Raw genomic sequence first — 21,746 nt, 5'->3', positions numbered from 1 at the left:
AGAAATTTATAACATTGCTAATAAATTAGGCTTTCATTTATTTAGTTTAAAGCATCCCTATATTTTGTAAGTATAAACTTTATACATATTTGTTGTTATTGTTAAGTGCTGTTGAGTTGATTCTGACTCATAGCAATCCCATATAGGGTTTCTGAGGAGCGTCTGGTGAATTTGCACCGCTGACCATGTGTTCAAACCAACCTTGAGATTCAGTGCTTTATCCCACGGTGCCACAAATAGGGACCAAAACTTTGTGGTCTTTGTCTCTGTGTCTCTCTCTATATGTAGATATCAACTAGTTTGGGAAAGGAAACATCTTAGAAAGCTACTTCTAGAAATTGAGACCAGCCTAGAAGCTTCTGTTTAGACTTATGCTGAAGAACACTAATTTAAGATATTGACCGAAATACTGCCTAAACAACATTTCTCTAAATAGGAAAATACTTCTTTTTGCATTTTACTGGAATGAAAAGAACAGAAAATAGGTTGAGCTGAAGACGGATTCTGTAAAAATGGTTTAATGCTAGTAAATGTTTAAAATTTTTAGTGGCAGCAAAGGACTTACAGAAATTACATCTATCATAATTAGATAATGCTAGTAAAATCAAATAACAGAAAAATAATCTAAATGGCACAGAGGAAGATTTAAAACAACATAGTTGGCTTTCAGGTAAAGAAATGTTTGTATGTGTGAGTTATATATCATCATCATCTACCACTCTCAGTGTATTTAATATTCATACACCCAGATCTATACTAGGCACTTTGGGAGATACAGAATAAGCATAAGACATGTCTCTTTCCACTGAGAAATTTACAATCTGGTAAGAGGCAAGACTGAAATCAATTGTGTAATTTGAAAACAATTAAGCTTTTTAAACTATTAGGCACTGATGGCTAATGGCTAAAGAGTTAAAAGGAAGACCTGATCAGGGTGGCAGCAGTGGATTGCTGGATAGGATTTAGGTGGGTGAAGAAAAGGAATAAATTTAGGCAAAAAGGGTGGAATTTGTACAACTATGATAAAAAATGATGACTCCAGGGGACAATGTGTGATGTGGAGAAATAAACAATTCTGCACAGAAAAGACAGGATTATAGAGCTTTAAAAGTCAGATGGAGAAGTTTTGGCTTGATATAGTAGACAACAGGGGGTTGTTGAGGTTTCTGAGCAGATTAGGACATTCAAAATTGTGATAGTTTAGGAGCTTTGAAGTGATATACAGCTTGGACTAGAAGGGCAATGAGGCACTAGGGGCAGAAGAATTGGTCAAGGTGTTGTAGTTTTACACATGAAATGGAATCTGGGCCCAGTGGTGGAAATGCAGAGAATGAAGCACCTCAAGAAATACTTTGAAAGAGGAAATAGCAGCATCTGGTGAGATGTGTTGGATGCATGCAGGACAAGAATAATATTTGTGGGTTAATGCACTGGACTGCAAAGTTGGTTTGAACAGCAACATCGGTGGTTCAAGCTCACCGCTGCTTCTTTGAAAACCCTATACAGGGTTGCTATGGGTTGGAACGGACTCAACAGCACTTAACAACAACAACAACAAAGTTTCTGTCGCAAGAAATTCAAGGATTCATTATATCACAAACAGAGATATGTTGGTTAAGAAAAATCAATCATCTGTTTGATGAGTAGGAAAAGTAATGATTACAATTGTGTGTATTGGTAGAGGTTGATGGTAGTAATGATGCATTCAAAGTAGAAAAAGTCTGGAAGCCAGAAGCCACTGCAGGTAAGAGCTGGAGATGAATAATTTGGGAAGCACAGAATGGAGAAACACAGAGAAAGTGATTATGCAAAGAAAATTGTAGAGACAATTAACAGGATAATAAAAATTAGGGGGATGGACTGAGAAACTGGGAATATCAAAATACGAGATAATCAGTCATACCAGAAAATTGGAATAAATAAAAGTTGAAGATCAAAGACAACAAAAGAGGTGGTGGTGGTGGTTGTTTTCCACCTAGTTAGTTCTGACTCATAGTGACCCTGTATAGGGTTTCTGATGCTGTGAATCTTTACTGGAGCAGAAAGCCTCATCTTTCTCCCATGGAGTGACTGGTAGATTAGAACTGTTGACCTTGTGGTTAGCAGACCAGTTCATAATTCACTGTGATATTAAGGGCTCCTTAATAGGGAAAGCAGTTAGTATAAATGTTTCAGAAAAGTCAAGGATGATGGTTACAATGGGTTTGATCTTGAGATTATTTTGGAGTTTTGTAAAAGCAGTTTCAACAGAATGATGATGGTGGTGGCGGTAGTTGTGTTCTGTTAAGCTGGTTTCAGCTTATAGAGACTGCATAGGGAGTCCTGGTGTGGTATTGTGAGTTAATGCACTAGACTACAAAGTCAGTTTGAACCACAAGGTCAGCAGTTCAAGTTTACCAGTTGCTCCTCAGAAACCATATACAGGCTCACTATGGGTCAGAATAAACTCGATGGCACTTAACAACAAGAAGTAGGGTTTTTGAGGCTATAAATCTTTACATGAGCAGAAAGCCTTATCTTTCTCCTATGAAGCAGTTGGTGAATTTGAACTGCTGATTTTGCAGTTAGCAGTCCAATTGTGTAACGTACTGCTGCCAGGGCTTCTTAGAATGATAGTTTGGTTGTTGGTGGTGATGTGCCGTGGAGTCGGTTCTAACTCATAGTGGCCCTGCATAGGGTTTCTGAGGCTATAAATCTTTATGGGAGCAGAAAGCAACAACTTTCTCCCACAGAACAGCTGGTATTTTAGAACTGCTGACTGTGAGATTAGCAGCCTGATTTGTAACCACTACGCTGTTGTTGTTGTTAGGTGCCATTGAGTCGGTACTGACTCATAGCGACCCTATGTACAGCAGATACGATAGAGGGAGGAATATCAGGGTCTAACCAAGGAAAGAATAAATAAGAATCAAGAACAGCAGAGATAAGCCACATACTCAATGGATTCTGTAATGGAAAGAACGATTGCACTGTAGCAGTAATAGGAAATGCGTACCTCAGGCTCACTATGTGTCAGGCACGCTTGTCAGTGCATAGCATGTGAGAGTAAGTAAACAAGTACTGGTGGTAGAGTTCCAGGCTATTTACACACAGGTTTATTCCAAAAAAAGCATGCTTAAAGATATCTCTTCAATTAGTAGATGAATACAGACAAGTGTTCTCAGTTATACACATTAGGGAGCCTTCAAATAAAACATCCAATCAAAAGAGTGGCTTCTGAGGGACAGCTACTAGACCAGTGAAATTCAAGGTATAGAGGCCAACTCAGAAGGTCCTGGCAGTTGTGTTTTAGGAGTCCTGGTGTGGCGCTGTGGGTTAATGTGTCAGACTGCAAAGCCATTTGAACTGTAAGGTTGGCAGTTCAAGCTCAGCAGCTGCTTCTCGGAAACCATATACAAGGTCGCTTTGGGTTGGAAATGACTTGATGGCACTTAACAACAACAACAAGGGTTAATCTTGATAAATCTTCTGAAAGAATACAGAAGATCAGGGGTGTTATTATGAAGAAATTTTAAGAAAATTGAAAACAGCATTTGTGAGAAAAGGGCCAGGAGAGCTGTGTTGAGTTTTGTTTTTCATCAAGACAGTGCATCTGTACATTCTTCAAGGGTAGCCAGGGCTGTCCTAAGAGAATTTCATTGGAAAACCTTACCCCATACACCTGATTTTTCCCCTTCAGACTAATTTTTGTTCCTACAATGCAAAGAGTATTTAAGAGAAACATGGTTTGAATTCTTTGAGGATGCCCAAACTGCCATTTGTTGTTGTTGTTGCTAAGTGCTGTGGATGTGGTATAAATCAAGGAGTACAGCATTATTCATGGAAGAGTCAGGAGAGATGGAAACAATGCCTTCAGAAGTGTCTACACTTCTCTACAGAGGATATATTCAAGGATCTAGCCTCCTATATGGAAAACATATTAAGAAACAATGGCTTCACATTTCTATTATTTTAATAAACTTTCTATGATTTTGTATCAGTTCTTTTTTACTTACCCTCATACCTTTAGCCATTTACTACTCACAACCCTTTGAGGCTGCTAGTATTATACTGTAACTTAAATATACAGATGAGAAAACTGAGTCACAGAGAATTGAAATAATTTTCCCAGGTTACACATTCAATAAGCCAGAGAGCTGAGTTTTGAACCCAGACTGCTCTAATTCCAGCATCTGCTCTTCATCGTATTTACTTGCTTTGCTAAGCTCTCTGTCCAAGCAAAGAGACAAAGCTTGGCCCAACTAACACAAAGTGTAAACATATTTGAAGCTAAGAAGGAAAGAGCTTGTTGAAAAGGAGAGACTGAAAATGCTATTAAATGGCGAGGATAAACTGGGGCAGGGAGAAAAGGTTGGAATCAGAAGACCAGGGAAAAGGTATGATTTGCACAATGGAGTCCTTAGCGATCAGAGGGGGTGAGGCTAACACTTATCCCCATTACACAGAGGCTCATCAATGCCACTCTGTCAGGGAGAAGAGCAGTCACTTGCCTGTAAGGCTTCATGGAGATTGCCATTGTAGTCTATGATCTCAGTGGCTCCTTGATCCCCTTTCTGACCAGGTGGACCCTATGAAAATCAACCCAGGAAAAATGACCAGCGTTAGAATGATTTATGAGTACCGAGGGGACTAGGACAAAAAAACAGAAATAGCCACTTGCAGCTCTCTGTGATCGTGGCTTCCTTACCAAGGGCCAACTGCATTTTAGAATAAACTTGTTCAAATTGTGTTCTTATTTCAAAGAAAGCATACCACTTCTAACTTTCCATTTGTAATAGGTCAAATGTATGACATTTCAGAAGAAAGGTATGCCTAAGTTTTAGTAGCTGCTTTCTGAAAATTATAAAAAATAGACTAATCTGACTTGCAAAATTTTATTGGCATGATTTATATTTATTAATATATTTATTAAAAGGAGCTATGGTGGCATAGTGGCTATGAGCCGGGCTGCTAACCTTAAGATTGGCAGTTCGAAACTACCAGCCGTTCCGTGGGAGAAAGATGAGGATTTTTGCTCCTGTAATGATTTACAGCCTCGGAAACCCTGTGCAGGGTCACTATGAGTCAGAACCGACTCCATGGTACTTAACAACAACAACAATATTTATTAAAGCAAATCCTAACCACTGTCTCTTCATCTACACCTCACAAATTTCTTAGTCATGGTTCCTGGTGGCACAAGTGGTGAAGCACCAGAGCACTAGCCTAAAGGTTGGAGATTTGAAGCTACCCAAGAAGTGCCTCAGAAAACAGGTTTGGCAATCTGCTTTGGAGAGGTCATTGTCTAGAAAACCCTATGGAGGAGTTCTACTCTTCACACACGGGGTCCCCCTGTGAGTCAGAACTGGCTCAACGGCAACCAACAACAAACTCCTTTAAGAAGACAAAGAACACTGTTTGGCAGGAAATGCTAGGCTTTCTCAACAGGAATATGATCCTAGTAAAGATACACTAAATTTTACTTTTAGAGAACAGAAAGGAGCATATATAAAAGTATTTCTTTTAAAAGTTTTACCCTACTCATTAGCTCTCCACCATTTATTTTCCATTACTCATGCCCTAAATCCCTGTCTGTTTTTAGAAAAGGCTCTGAACATATGGGTTATTTCTTTCTTTTATAATTGGATTAATTAAAAATTGGAAAATTCTATTTTAGCCGGATGGCTATAGACTTGATATTGCTCATTGAGCAGAGGGAAAGTAGATAGAGGGCGAGCTTAAGGTTTCTTTTATGTGTTAGGATCTCCACATTCATTGTTGCCAGTGACAGAAGCAAAAAAGTAAAAAGAAAAGGGTCAAGAAAGCAGAAATATAGTAGCTTGCTCCGAATGCTATTATTGGGTTGTTCTTAGGGAACAGTAACACAGTAGACTTGTTGGGAACTGGGGGAACAAAAGCTTAGATGGAAGACATACTCACCTTTGGTCCCAGAGCTCCAGAGTCTCCTTTGTCTCCACGATCACCCTTTCCCCAGTGAAAAGAGAAAAACACTGATTAGTAGTGAACCCCAAAGTCTAGAATGTTCTCGAATCTAAGAATGCATTTATACCCTATTGTTGTTGTTATGCATTGTTGAGTCAGGTCTGACTCACAGGAACCCTCTGTAGGATTTCTGGGAGACCAGGTATGGCACTGTAGGATAAGTTCTCAGCTGAAACGTCAGTTTGAACTGTAAGATCAGTGGTGCAAACTCACCAACCACTCCTCAAAAACCCTATACAGGGTCACTATGGGTTGGAATCAACTTGATGGCACTTAACAACAACACAGGGTTTCTAAGGGGCAACTGGTGGGTCTGTTTATATCCTACAGCATCACACCAGGACTCCTCTATACTCTATAGCAATGCCTTTAATGCAACCTTCTGAAGTGGAAAATTACCATCACCACCACCACCGAAATGACAAATGATTTTTTAAGATGAAACTTAAGGAGACTTAAAATTCCCCATCTCAATTAATAGAGAATCTTGGAACAACAATGTTCATGGCAACTCTTTCAGTTGGTGAAATCTTCAAAATCAAAAGAAGTGCTTTCTCTGACCCCTAAAGTAAGTTTTTATCTTCCACATTAAGTCATGTTCTTGGCTTTAAGTGAAAAAATCTGGGGTGAAGAGGAAAGAGAAGCAATTGGGTTCACCTTTTTAATATTTTGTTTAATAAAGTTTTCTATGACTTTGTAACAATTCTTTTTTTGCTTACCTGCCTGTCTTTAGCCATTTACTACTCACAACCCTTTGATGTTGCTAATATTATACTGCAACTTAAATAAAGATGAGAAAACTGAGGCACAACCTGAAACAATTGCTGTCTGAGCCAAAGAGTATGGATAATTAGGACAGGGAACGATTGGAGATTTCTATGGAAAATTAAAAGGGAAAGGTTGGTGGCTAGGTGTCCCTCAAAGATGGTGACTGAAAAAAAGTTCATATTTAAAACACAAAAGTTGGTATTGAATTAATTCTGACTCACGATGACTCCACATGTGCCAATGGGACTCTGCTCCACAGGGTTCCCAATGGCTGATTTTCCATTAATAAGGCATCTCTTCTAACGCACCTCTGGGTGCATTTGAGGCACTAGCCTTTCAGTTAATGCTGCTGTTGGCAAGCGTCATGCAGTCAGTTCTGATTCATAGCGACCCTGTACAGGGTTTCCAAGGCTGAAACCCTATATAGGATCGCTATGGGTCAGAATCAACACGATGGCACTTAACAACAACAACAAAAAATCTTTGTGGCAGCAGAAAGTAGCAGACTTGAACTACCGACCTTGTGGTTCACAGTTCAGTGTTTATCCTACAGAACCAAAGCACTCCCCAGTTAATAACTGTATTTTACTCAGAAAGTGTGGGAGTATACAGAAAGTAGCTAGAACAGGTTGGCAGGACTAAAGGCCCTATGTAGGTTTCTTTCTCAGTTCAATATGAGAATCTCCGAAGATCCATTTATGGCTAGAGAGATACCAGGAATAGTTCAAACCCCAAATTGTACTTGCCTGGCTCTAAGAACATGCAAAATTCTTAGGAATCGAATTCAAAAATTTTGAAAAGAAGCTTTAATTTGTGTAGATCTGAAGGTTCTTTAAAACTCCTTTAAATTTATAGAGCCCATTTTCTATATGGAATTCATATAATTTTTATTATTTTTTTCTATGTCTACTGCTGTCTTAGCCTAGGTTCTCTAGAGAAGCAAAACCAGTGTGGATTATGGACCACAAAGTCGGCAGTTCACACCCACCAGCTGCTCCTCAGAAACCCTACACAGGGTTGGCTATGAGTCAGAACTGACTTGACGGCATTTTACAACAACATATATATTGTATATTTTTATATATATATAGAGAGAGATACACACAGAGAGATTTACATCAAGAAAATAGTTCACACAGTTGTAGAGGTGAGCAAGTTCCTAGTTCCAAGTCTGTGTGTCAGACTACATTAAAGAATAAGTCAAAAAGTATTGCCTGTAAGTTATCACATAACATGGATGAACCTTGAAGACATTATGTTGAGTGAAATTAATCAATCACAAAAGGAGAAATACTGCATAGGACCACTACTGTAAAAGACTAAGAAAAAGAACCCATACTAAAGGGGGGTGGAAGGGGATTCTTTGCTGGTTACATGGATGCAGGGGTGTGGTAAGGTGAGGGGAGGGAGAGGAAGGTGGTGCACAGGGTAGGGAATGGACACAGGATAGTTTGGGTGCTAGAGAGGGGGGCAATACTCAAGAAGGAAGAGGGGAATAGAAGAACAAGGTGGATTGGAAAACAATTAGGCAGGTTTGCATGGGCTAAGCGGGATAGAGGTAAATAATGATGTATGCACAACCTTGGAACAATAGGGCTAAGGGATATAGGGATTGAGACATGGTTGGAATGGGCAAAAGGAGGAAATAATGTTAAGATGCTTGGCTGTCTTTTGAAACTTGGTTTCCCTGGCATGTTGTTGTTGTCAGGTGCCATCGAGTCGGAACCGACTCATAGCGACCCCATGCACAGCAGAACGAAACAATGTCCAATCCTGGGCCAATCTCACTACCGCTGCCACACTTGATGCCATCAATGATGCCACCTGGCTGATCCATCTCGTTGGGGTCTTCCTCTTTTTCTCTGACCCTCCACCCTACCCAGCATGACATCCTTCTCCAACGATTGTTTCCTCCAGACAATATGTCCAAAATAGGAGAGACGAAGCTTAGCCATCCCGGCCTCCAAGGAGCACTCTGGCTGTACTTCTTCCAAAACAGATCTATTGGTTCTTTTGGCAGTCCATGGCACTTTCAGTATTCTCCTCCAACACCACAACTCAAAGGCATCAATTCTTCTATGATCTTCCTTACTCACTGTCCAGCTTTCGCATCCATATGAGGCTATTGAAAACACCATGGCCTGGGTCAGGCGCACCTTAGTCCTCAAGCTGACATCTCTGCTCTTCAATACTTTAAAAAGTTCCTGTGCAGCAGATTTGTCCAGTGCAATACGTCGTCTGATCTCTTGACTGCTACTTCCACGAGTGTTGATAGTTGATCCAAAAAGAATGAAGTCCTTGACAAGTTCAATCTTTTCTCCATTGATAAGAATGTTGGCATACCATTATAAAATAGACACTTGAGGGGGAGAGAAAGCTTGTAAGTCCATCTTCTTCCTATAACTGATTGTTGTTGTTGTTGTTAAGTGCTGTCGAGTCGGTACTGACCCATAGAGACCCTGGTACAGGGTTTTCAAGGCTGTAAATCTCTATGGGAGCAGAAAGCAGAGTGGCTGGTAGTTTCAAACTGCTAACTTTAAGGTTCGCAGCCTGATTTGTAACCACTACGTTACCAGAGCTCCAGTGAAGGAGGCTTCCTGTGTACCTCTGCATTACATAAGACCATAGGGGGAATCCTGAACCCCATCCAGAATCTTCTGAGGTGGGAAATTTCCACTTGAAAGGACAAGCAGACCAGCCTGGAGCAGCTAGAAGACAGACGATACTTCTTGAAAGAAAGACCAACAGGAAAAATACAAAACAATAAAGGCAGCCTGAGTGATTACTACTAGAACAAGCAAGTTGCTCACCCAGGAGACATCAAGGCAAGTGGTCAGGTCCCCTCAGGGAAAACCCCCTTGCAAAACTAAGACTCAATGGGAACACACAAGTAAACATGCGCTCTGACTGGTGACTCCGTTCATCATCACCGATAAGGGGAAATGAGGGAAAAACAGCAATGAAGCTGCAAGCTAAGCCCAACAATGTTCAATAGACTCCTGTGAACCCATGTAGAGACCTGGTTGGCCAGCAGTGCTGCAAGACCTGGGGACTCTTGGGCCCAGAGTCAGTGACATAGCCACAGAGGACTAGAGTGGAGAGTGAAGCGTCCAGTTGATAAGAGAGAGCATATGCATAAGAATACCCACACTTGCAGATAATACCCACTTGACCTGGCTTCAATGACTGGATGATCAGAGCTCAACTAGAAGAAAGAAGAGGAGTAAAAGAATAATCTAACACAATTTGATGAACTTGACCTACACCTATGGATGCAATAGCTCATAAGAGGGAAAAAACCTGGATCATTCCCACTCCCTCCATACACAGAGTAGACAGGGATGGGCAACTTGGACATTGACTACCCAAAATGAGGGGACTACAAAGTCAAGAAGTGACTGGCTTACAAGCTTACAAGAGGGAGCCTAGATCCAGAGGGCGTGGAAGAAGGTAGAATCTCCACTGAATAATATCCAATCTGTTTGTGTGGGGCTGATGAAAGGAGATGTGGATAGGTCTCTTGTGATACAATAGTGAATAATTATTATTAGGACTGACTGCGAGGGTTGGAAATGTAAAGGCAGACGTTTTGTAGCAAAAGGAGGGGAGTAACTGACTTTGCAGTTCAGGAGTGGAGGTCCCTGTAACCATCAAGGGAGAAGAGCGGAGAGCGGGACCCTACCCAGAGAAGCAGTGATGCCTGAGATGGAGGCAGAGATGATGATGTGGAAAGATGGAGCATCTCAGGACTCTAGACCCAGAGAGGGAGAGGGGCTGTGTGCTGATGACCAAGGGGTAGGCTTGTAGGGTATATCCTTTGATTCATTGATGATACATGGAGGGGATTGCAACCATGGCAATGAAATGATATATGATAGGATGAATGTAAAGCTAATGTTCTCCCATGTAAACTATCACATAAGTCACAATAAAACATTAAAAACATAATAAATAAACAACAACAACATGAAAGTCAACAGTACAGAAAAAAATATCCATTAATAATTGGAATGTGGAATGGACAAAGTATGAATATAGGAAAACTGGAAATGAAACGGAATGCATAACAATTAATTCCCTGTTAGTTTTAGTGAGTTGTAATGGACAGGTATTGGCCATTGTGAAACAATCAGATGGTTTACTCTGCTGGGAATGACAAATTGAAGGGGAATAGTATTATATTCATCCACTAAAAGAATATTTCAAGATCTATCTTGAAGTACAATGCTGACAGTGATAGAATTATATGCATATTCCCAGCAGAAAGACCAGTTAAAATGACTGTTAATCAGTTTCAGTATAGAAAACTAAAGCCAATGATGATGAAACTGAAGGATTCTACCAACTTCTTCAGTCTGAATTGATCAAACATGCAACCAAGATGCATTGGTAATTACTGGTGATTGAAATGTGAAAGTTGTTGCAAAGAGGAAGGACCATTGGTAGGAAAATGTGGCCTTGGTGATAGAAATAACATCAGAGATGACATGATACAATTTGCAAAAACAGCTCAATCATTGCAAATATTTTTTTCAACAACATTAATAGCAACTATGCATATGAAACCTCATGAGATGGAATACACAGGTATCAAATTGACTACATCTGTGGAGAGAGACCATGGGGGCAGGGAGAACTCAATATCACCAACAAAAAAGTCAGGTGATGGCTGTGGAACAGACCATCAATTACACATATGCAATTTCAGTTTGAAGCTGAAAATAATTAAAACATGTGCATAAGAGCAAAATATAACCTGAAGAGACCTTCTCAAGAATAGATTTGATGCATTGAACACTAATGACTGAAGACCAGACAAAATGTGGGATGACATGAAGAACATCATATTTGAAGAAGACAAAAGGTCATTAAAAAGACAGTAAAGACAGAAAAGACCAAATTGGGCACCTGAAGAGACTCTGAAACTTGCTTTTTGAATGAAGAGAAGTTAAAGCGATAGGAAGAACTGATGAATTAAAAGAGCTGAGCAGAAAATATTAACGGGTAATTTGAGAAGACGTGAAGTTAGAAAACCAAAAGGTAAGAACACACTCAACATTACTCAAGCTGAAAGAATTGAAGAAATATTGAAATCTCAACTTGCAATGTGGTGTGATTCGATGGGCAATATATTGGACAATGTAGCAAGATGAAAGAAAAACACTCATAGTGACCCTGTATGGAGTTTCTGAGGAGCAGCCGGTGGATTTGAACTGCCAACCTTGTGGTTCACAGTCCAGTGCTGATCCTATGGAGCCATAACCAAAATAATTGGTTGATGTACAACCATTTAAAGAGGGATCAATTTATCAAGAGCCAATGGTAGCAAGCTGAACTGTAGGCAACGGCAAAAAATAAGATTCCAGGAATTGACAGAACACCAGTTTCAACAAGCTGATTCAGTGCTAGAATCACTTATTGGTCTATGCCAAGAAATTTGGAAGACTTGACCAGCCTACTGGAAGAAATATGACCTGAGAGAATGTAAAAATTGTCGAACAATATCATTAATATCAGATGCAAGTAACATTTTGCTGAAAATGTTAGAAAACAGTTGCAGCAGTATATTGCCAGAAATTCAAGCTGGATTCAGAAAGAGTTGTGAAATGAGGGATATTATTGCTGATGTCAGAAGGGTGAAAGACAAGAATACCATAAACATGTTTACTTGTGCTTTTCTAGCTATGCAGTGGTAATTGATTGTGTGGATCATGGTAAACTATGTATACCATTGTGGAGAATGGGAATTCCAGAACAATGAATTGTGCTCATGAGGAACATGTACATGGAACAAGAGGCAGTTGTTCAAACAGAACAAGGGAACACCGATTGTTTTAAAATCAGAAAAGGTGTGTGTCAAGGTTGTATCCTTTTGCCATTTTCATTCTTTCTGTATGCTTAGTAAATAAGCTAAGAAACCTTCTGACCATATGAATAACAGGGCATCAGGATGGAGAAAGGCTAATCAATAGCCTCTGATATACAGATGATACAACATTGCTTGCTGAAAGTTAAGAGGATTTGAAACACTTATTGATACAGATTAAAGACTACAGCCATCAGTATGGATTACAGTTCAGTGTAAAGCAAATGAAAATTCTTCCAATGAGACCAATAAATAACATCATAATCAACAGCAAAAAAAAAAACTAAAAAATTAAAGTTGCAAAGGATTTCATTTTACTTGGATCCACAATCAATGCACATGGAAGTAGCACTCAAGAAATCAAATGCCATATTCTATTGGGCAAATCTGCTACAAAAGATCTCTTTAACACTTTAAAGTGTTAAAGAAGAAAGATGTTACTTTGAGGAATAAGGTGCATCTGACCCAAGACATGGTATTTCCAATTGCCTCATATGCATGTGAAAGCTGGACAATGAATAAGGAAGACCAGAGAAAAATTGATGCATGTGAATTATGATGGTGGTGAAGAATACAGAAAATACTATGGACTGCAAGACGAACAAAGTAACCTGCCTTGGTAGAAGTAAAGCCAGAAGGTTCCTTTGAAACAAGGATATTGAGACTTCATCTCATGTACTTTGGACATGTTATAAGGGCAGACCACTTCCTGGATAAGGACATCATGCTTGGTAAAGTACAGTGTCATTGAAAAAGAAAGGAGCTCTGGTAGCGTAGTGGTTACGAATCGGGCTGCGAACCTTAAGGTCAGCGGTTCGAAACTACCAGTCGCTCCGCTGGAGAAAGATGAGGGTTTCTACTCCGGTAAAGATTTACAACACCCTCGGAAACCCTGTACAGGGTCGCTATGGGTCGGACCTGACTCGATGGCACTTAACAACAACAACAACAACATCAGTCAGATGATTGACGCAATGACTTTATCAACCAATACAAATGACTCCGGACTAGACAGTGTTTTGTTCTGTAGGCACTTAACAACAACAACAACACAGAGTTGCAATGAATTGGAACTGACTTGATGGCACCTAATTACCATAACTGTGATCAGTGGATGACTACAGAAAGTCCTCTTACTAATATACTTGTCTTAGTCTTGTTAAGGTGGCTTCCAAACAACAAGGTTCAATTAAAACAGTGGCTTCAAAGAGGCTCAGCTGTGCCGGTTACATTAAATGCAGAGAAGTCAAAAGCAGAAGGTTATTGTGACTGTTTTCTATGATTTCAAAGAGGATAATCTTGGTTGATCTTTCCAAAGGACCCAGGACAATCATGGGGGCTTGATATGAAGACATTTTAAGAGAACAGAAAACTGTATTGGTGAGAAAAAGACCAGAAAAGTTTCACTGAGGACTATTTTTTTTTTCCATCATGACATGCTTATTCTTCAAAGGTAACAAGGACTGTCCTGTGAGAATTTTGTTAGGAAGCCTTCCCCTATCCATCCTACACCCCTGATCTTGCCCCTTCGGACTTCTTTTTGTTCCTGAACAGCTTCACAGTTTGACCTTTTATCTTAAAAAAGTTTCTATGATTTTGTAGCAATACTTTTTGACTTACCTGCATTCCTATAAACTGGGTAGGTAACAGTAAATATAGCAGGAAAAAGGATTATAATTTTTTCTATCCACATGTATGCTAATAACAGTGAGCATAATAATGAAATTCACTATGAACTGCAGAATTAATAAACGCTCTCTGTTTACATAATTTATATATCCATTTTTTCATGTTATTGTTGTTGTGTTGTTAAATGCTGTTGAGTTGGTTCTGACTTACAACAACCCTATTCAGGGTTCCCAGGAGCGGCTGGTGTATTTGAGCCACCAACCTGGTGGTTTGCAATCCAGTGCTTATCCTATAATGCCACACCAGGACCTCATGTTATTAGCTATCATAATTTTAAATAACATGTTCTACTAACAACATGCATGTATATATATATATATGATTTCATTTAATGATAAAATTTGAATACAATGAAAGGAGTCAATAGCCAGGAAATAAAAATATGTGATTATATAATACACAATTTAAATAGAAAAAAATACTAATTTTTTTTCCCAAAGAAGAAGTAATTTTTCTACAACAGGAAATACTACTTCTCTTAAAGATTAGTCTGAAGTTCAAGAACACTATAAGCCAAACAGGATGGAACAAACCAATTGTTTTGAGATACCACCATAAGAATGAAATTATTATAATGCCAATGTACTGAAGAATTTAATCTACAAAATGTTTTTCTGTGAACACACAGCTTTTGACGGCCTCACAGAACATTAAAATGATCACCCAGTTTTGTTACTGACCTTGGACCCCTTTGGGCCTCTAGTTCCTGATTCACCTTGTTTCCCCTATTACAGAAGAATATGAAGATGGAAAAGAGAAATAGCAGGAGATAAGAACAGAAAAAAAAAGAAATTAGCAGTGACTCAGAATAATGAAGAAAAATGGAAACACTTTATTTTAACTGCCTGAAAATATGGCTCTATTGGTTATTACAATATAATAAGTATCATCAATGTATTATTAGCCCATGGCCTAGTTTTCCCAACAGCCTTCACTCTCTTCTAATTCTGAAGACTGCCCTTCCATCAGGGGATGAGAGAGAGGTTTTTTGTATCATTCTCAATAGTCCCACAATGGTTGTCTGCATAAATCTCCTTTTCATCAAAGAGTAAATCATTTCCTGTGTCTCTAGGACGGATTATTAAAATAAAGTGTTACCACATTAGTTTGCAGGAAGTTCAGATGAATAAAGATTGAACAGTCAAATAAATCCTTAGCTCTAATATTTTCAAGGTGTTACGCAGCAAGTTACCATAAACAGGATATTATCAACAGTTTCCTCAGTTTTAAAACGCACCATGTGATCAAGTGTTAACAGGACAATATTTGAATGCATTATTAAATTTGTTCATCTAAGTAAGAGCACTAAGCAAGTTGGAAATATTGAATGGTGAAATCATTTTTTAAACTAACCAATTGGTGTACATTTCAATAGAATATTTGTTTTTCTGATGGTTTAATACCTTTTCAGGAATTTAATTTTAGTTTCTTGTTTTAAAGCAAGTGGCACACATTCCAGATCACAGAAAGTTATTTTCCAGTATAAGAACAACTGACCTTTGGTCCAGGGGATCCAGGTTCCCCTCGCTCTCCTCTTCCTGGAGGTCCTGCCTCCCCACGTTCGCCCTGTCACAAATGGTATAACATGTAAATAGTAACCACCAGAGTAGTCCCTACAAGTTAATTAAGGAGTTAAATTAAGCCAAGAAACAAAGAATTAACATTTATTTACCACGTTCCCAGAACTGGATTAATATCTCAACATGCATTATCTCATTTGTTTATCACAACACCTATGCAAAGTTAGTCTTCTTGTTCCATTTTATCGATAAGGAAATGGTTTGGTAAATGACTGTCATATATCTATGTTGGTATAAAGAAAGACCTTTAAAGGACATTGATAAAGGGCATCAATCAGCAAGACAGGAACCAACACATATTTTCATTCTGCGGTCATGTTTTAATTACCACTGCAAAGTGTGTGACGAAGTGATAAAACCACAGATTTTGTAATCAGACTTCCTGGATTTTATTTTCTGGCTCTGCTATTTGCCAGTTCTGTGGTTGGAGCAAGTTAGTTAAGTTCTACAAGCCTCATTTTCCTCTGTAAAATGTAGAAAATTATTGTACTAATCTCATAATTTATCAACATAAAGAGGTTGGAGTGATGATACCCACATAGGTGTGACATCTTTTTTTTACATTCCTGTTATCTGGAGCTGCATTCAAGGAGCTAATGGTAATTAGATAAGAACCACATGAACAAAACAGTCCAGATTTAAAGAATACTGTAAGGTTGCCATAGGTGAGAGAAGAGAAAAGCTTATATTATCCAGATTGGCCCATGGAGGGAAGACCCAAGTGACTCCCTGAATGATGGAAAAACAGTCATGGTCAAGTGGAGTCTGACTTACGGCATCCTCACATGTGTCAGAGTAGAACTGGACTCTATAGGATTTTCAGGAACAAAGTAGATCTCCAGGATTTTGCCTTAAGCACATCTGGATGGGCTGGGATCTCCAATGTTTTGAGTAACAGCCAAGCATGTTAACTGTTTGCATCAACCAGGCACTTCCCTAAAGGATGCGTAGGATTTTTCTGGAACTATTGCTGTACTATTGATGAGAACAGAAAATGCACAAAAACTTTAAAAGCAATTGTTGTTGTTGTTAAGTGCCATTGAGATGGTTTCCACTCACAGTGACCCTACAGGAGCAGAAAGTCTTATCTTTCTCCTGTAGAGTGGCTGGTGGGTTTGAACTGCCAACCCTGTGGTTAGCATTCTAGTGCTTATCCTACAGTTATTGTTGTTAAGTACTGTGAAGTCGGTTCTGACTGATAGCGACCCTGCACAGGGTTTCCGAGGCTGTAAATCTTTACAGGAGCAAAAATCCTCATCTTTCTCCCACTGAATGGTGGTAGTTTCAAACTGCTGACCTTGAGGTTAGCAGCCCGATCCGTAACCGTAGTGGTTACAGTACTCCTAGTTAGGCCTCAAATGAAGAAACTGAGTTTAGAGAGTTTAAGTAATTTGTCTAAGGTCACATAATTTACAATTGATTTATTTAACTTTCAATTTTTTTGTATATATGTTCTCATACACAAATCCCTGATCATTTTTTAAGAGGAATTACTAGCTAAGGAAATGCTAGGTCAAAAGTACTAGCATTTTAAAGACTTGAAAAATTGCCTCCTGGAACTTGGTAACATTTTACATTTTACACCTAACCACAGTGTAGGATATGTCTAGCTTCTTGCATGATGGGTGCTGTTGCTAAATGCTGTCAAGTCGGTTCCAACCCATAGAGACTCTGAGGAGCAGGTGGTGAGCTTGAACCACCAACCTAGTGATTCAAACAGACTTTGCAGTCCAGCGCATTAAAACACAGTGACACACCAGGACTCCATATGCATAATGGGTAGAATTACAACAATTCAACAGGTTTGAAATTCAGGTTAATGATGGTATGTTTATGGAAGAGACAGGCACTCTCTGCATTGAAGGAATGGATTCATTTTCAAAAAGGAGAAGGAAGTAAGATTGCTTCAGTGGTGAGTGATGAGGTCCTTCATCTTTGTCTCTATCTTGTCCACATTGGCATGCCTTGGTGGTTTTGTAGGGGAGGTGGGAAAGGTGCTGCAGAGTTTAAAATCAATCAAAGATGACATACTTAGGCATGAACTCTACTCTCATCTTATACGTTTCTTTTTTTGTTTAGCAAATAAAATGGCCACCCTAGTTTTAAATCTTGTTCATACTAGATTCGCCCCGACACCAATCCCTTTCTGTGCACAGTGCTCTTCAGGAGGCTGCCTTCCATCTTTTACCAGGCTCTAAAAGGAGTTCTGGTAGCTTAGTAGATACAAATCAGGCTGCGAACCGCAAGGTCAGCAGTTAGAAATGAACAAACGACCAGCTGTTCCGTGTGAGAAAGATGAGGCTTTCTGCTCCCGTCAAGATTTACAGCCTTGGAAACCCTATACAGGGTCGCTATGTGTTGGAACAGACTCCATGGCACATAACAACAATAACAACAATATCACAGTTCCTCTATTCTTATGTACGCTTCCATTTTCTCTTTCTCTCTCTCTTTGCTTTTATTCCACAAAGTATATTTTTTTGTGTGAATCTCCGCAGACTAAATCAAGCATTCCTCATACTTTGTTAATAAGTCTGATGGCTCATAATATTCAATGGTATCACTATTGTTCCAGTCAACCAGTGCAGTAACTCATGGTACGCCCCCACCCCCACCCCCATGTATTCCTCTTGCAGGAGACCTCACAGAATCCTAAGCAATATTTATCATCAATTTTAATCATAAAAAATAATATAACAAGTATGTATAGTTATAAACTGCTTAACTATACTATTTCTTAGAGGACATGAATATTGTTGTTAGGTGCTGTTGAGTCCGTTCTAAATCACAGTGACTTTATGCACAACAGAATGAAACACTGTCCTGTCCTGAGCCACCTTCACAATTGTTATGTTTGAGCCCATCATTGCTGCCACTGTGTCAATCCATCTCACTGGGGATCTTGCAAACATGATGTCCTTCTCCAGGAACTGCTTCCTTCTGATAACATGGCCAAAATATGAGAGATGAAGTCTTGCCATCCTGGCTTCTAAGGACCATTCTGGCTGTACTTCTCCCAAGATAGAGTTGTTTGTTCTTTTGGCAGTCCATTTAATATTCTCCAAGAAAATTAAAATGTATCAGTTCTTTTATAGTCTTCCTTATTCAGTGTCCAGCTTTCACATGCATATGAGGTGACCGAAAGTACCATGGCTTGGTTTAAGCTCACCTTAGTCTTCAAAGTGACATATTTGATCTTTAACATGCTAAAGAGGTCCTTTTGCAGCAGATTTACCCAATGCAATATGTAGTTTGATTTCTTGACTACTGATTGTAAGAGCACTGATTGTGGATCCAAGTAAAATGAAATCATTGATAACTTCAATCTTTTCTTCATTTATTATGATGTTATTTATTGGTCCAGTTGTGAGGATTTTTGTTTTCTTTACAATTGAGTTGGTATTCATAATGAAAGCTGTATTCTTTGATCTTCATGAGCAAGTGTTTGAAGTCCTCTTCACTTTCAGCAAGCAAGGTTGTGGCGTCTGCATATTGTTGGCTGTTAATGAGCCTTCTTCCAATCCAATAAAGACAAGTAACAATCCTGATACCATATCCTTCTTCATATCATCCACCTCCTTGTATTATTTGCTCAGCATATAGATGGAATAAGTATGGTGAAAGATACAACTCTGCCACATACCTTTCCTGATTTTAAATCTTTCAGTATTTCCCACCCCCCACCTCCTCCTTTTTTTTTTTTTTAAACAACTGCCTCTTGGTCTATATACAGGTCCCTCATGAGTAGAATTAAGTGTGTTGGAACACCCATTTTTTTTCAATGTTATCAAGAGTTTGTTATGATCCACCACATAGTAGAAAGACTTTGCATAGTCAATAAAACACAAGTGAACATATTATTGGTATTCTCTGCTCTTAGCAAGATCTGTCTAACATCAGCAATGATAGTCCTCTTTCCCCATCCTCTTCTGAATCCAGCTTGAATTTCTGGTAGCTCCTTGTTGATATATTGCTATGACTGTTTTCGAATTATCTTCAGCAAAATTTTACTTGTATGTGATATTAATGACAATTGTTTGATGATTTTCAAATTCTGTTGAAACTGATCTTCTTGTAGGACTATGAATATTATCCTATCACAGACAGAATTGTACTTCAAGATAGACCTTGAAATGATCTTTTGACAATAAATGTGATGCCATTCCTCTCCAATTTGTCATTTCTAGCATTGTAAATTATATAATTGTATGATTCAAAATTGCCAATACCAGTCCATCTGAACTCCCTAATGCCTAGCATATTGACCTTTATGTGTCTCATTTTTGATGACTTCTAATTTTCTTTGATTCATACTTCATACTTTCCATGCTCTGATTATTAATAAATGTTTGTATCTGTTTCTGATTCATTTTGAGTTGGGCCCCATCAACAAATGTAGGTGTTGAAAGCTTTGCTCCATCTATGTCATTAATGTCTACTCTATTTCTAGGAGGTAGCTCTTCCCCAGTCGTATTTTGAGTGCCTTCCAACCTGAGGGGCCCATCTTCTGGCAAGGTATCAGACAATGTTCTGCTGTTACTCCTAAGGTTTTCAGTGGCTAATCATTCAGAAATGGACCGCCTCTTCTTTCCAGTCTATGTTAGTTTGGAAGCTCCGCTAAAACCTGCCCACCATGGGTGACTCTAATGGAATTTAAAACACCATTTCGATGGTATATCTTCTAGCCTTACAGAAACATACAAGTCACTACTGTATGAAAAACTGACAGATGAGTAGTGATTCTATGAGTACTAACAAGAGAATTGTTATGTAAAATTTTTCTACACTGAACTACAACATTATTATCTACAACCGTATTATTAACAGCAGAAGTCTTTTATTTTCCTCCTTTTCTTTTATAATTTCTATTTTATTCACCAAAAAAAAAATTGATATAGGCCACAAAAACTAATTACCACAACACTGTAGCTAAAACACCAGAAAAATTGACAATATCAGTGACTCTGTAGAACTGAATATAGAGCTCTGGTAGTGTAGCGGTTACGAATCGGGCTGCGAACCGTAAGGTCAGCAGTTCAAAACTACCAGCGGTTCCGCGGGAGAAAAATGAGGCGTTCTGCTCCCGTAAAGATTAACAGCCTTGGAAACCCTGTGCAGGGTCGCTATGAGTAGGAACCGACTCCACGGCACATAACAACAACAACAACATAGAACTGAATACAATAGAAAAAACAACAGCCTGTGTTTGTAGCACACACCAATGAAACCAGGATTCAACTGTAATTGGGTAATAGATAATTCTTACAAGAACATTAGAAGGTTCAAAAAGTAAATTAGTATCAAGTTTTAGCCTTGTAGAAATATTGATACATGCAAGCTGAGCTCACAATAATGTTTTTGCTGTTGTACTTAACTACAGGGATATTTTGGTAAACAATAATAAATTTCTGCTGAAACACTGCACTAAAATTTTATAGGCATTCAGTTTTGTGTCACCCCTCTGACAATATCACTTGGTTCATTCTGTAGTTTCTGTACCTGCCCCCCAGTGATGCTACTGATTATATGAAAAAGACATTGCTTTTACGTAGTAATTATCCACAATTCAACCATGTTTCAGTCATCCTTAGGCCACACATAGTTTCCATTTGCTATGATTGGAGTTATTTTCACTTGACCAGCAGAAATGAGGACCCCTCTGTTAGAATGGACCATGGACATATTTCTCTGGCTCTTGGAAAGCATCTCTCCCTTATTTCTGGTGAATGTAATCCACACTGAGGTGAAGACTATTGTGGTTTAAAAATGAAATAATGTGGTTTGATCTAATTTAGCATTTCTTTGATTCATGAGCCTGTCATGAATAAAGCTCCCTCACGAGAGCCTTGCCTTTTTATGTC

The 21,746-nt window shown here is 38.9% G+C and overlaps 1 protein-coding gene across 1 annotated transcript in view; it reads right to left on the bottom strand.

Moving 5' to 3' along the window:
- COL25A1 (collagen, type XXV, alpha 1) overlaps nucleotides 1-21,746 on the bottom strand; it is a 668,242-nt gene that overhangs the window by 56,285 nt on the left and 590,211 nt on the right. Inside the window, exons 20-23 of the mRNA XM_006869318.1 lie at nucleotides 15,803-15,871; nucleotides 14,986-15,030; nucleotides 5,920-5,964; nucleotides 4,491-4,568 (exon numbers count right to left, since the gene is read on the bottom strand). Coding sequence (XP_006869380.1) covers nucleotides 4,491-4,568; nucleotides 5,920-5,964; nucleotides 14,986-15,030; nucleotides 15,803-15,871 — 237 coding nt within the window. The remainder of the gene's footprint in view (nucleotides 1-4,490; nucleotides 4,569-5,919; nucleotides 5,965-14,985; nucleotides 15,031-15,802; nucleotides 15,872-21,746) is intronic.

This window comes from Chrysochloris asiatica, unplaced genomic scaffold, assembly GCF_000296735.1.
Source record: "Chrysochloris asiatica unplaced genomic scaffold, ChrAsi1.0 scaffold00129, whole genome shotgun sequence".
NCBI lineage: Eukaryota > Metazoa > Chordata > Mammalia > Afrosoricida > Chrysochloridae > Chrysochloris > Chrysochloris asiatica.
The sequence above is the reverse complement of the archived record's forward strand: the minus strand, read 5'-3'. Positions and strand labels throughout refer to the sequence as shown.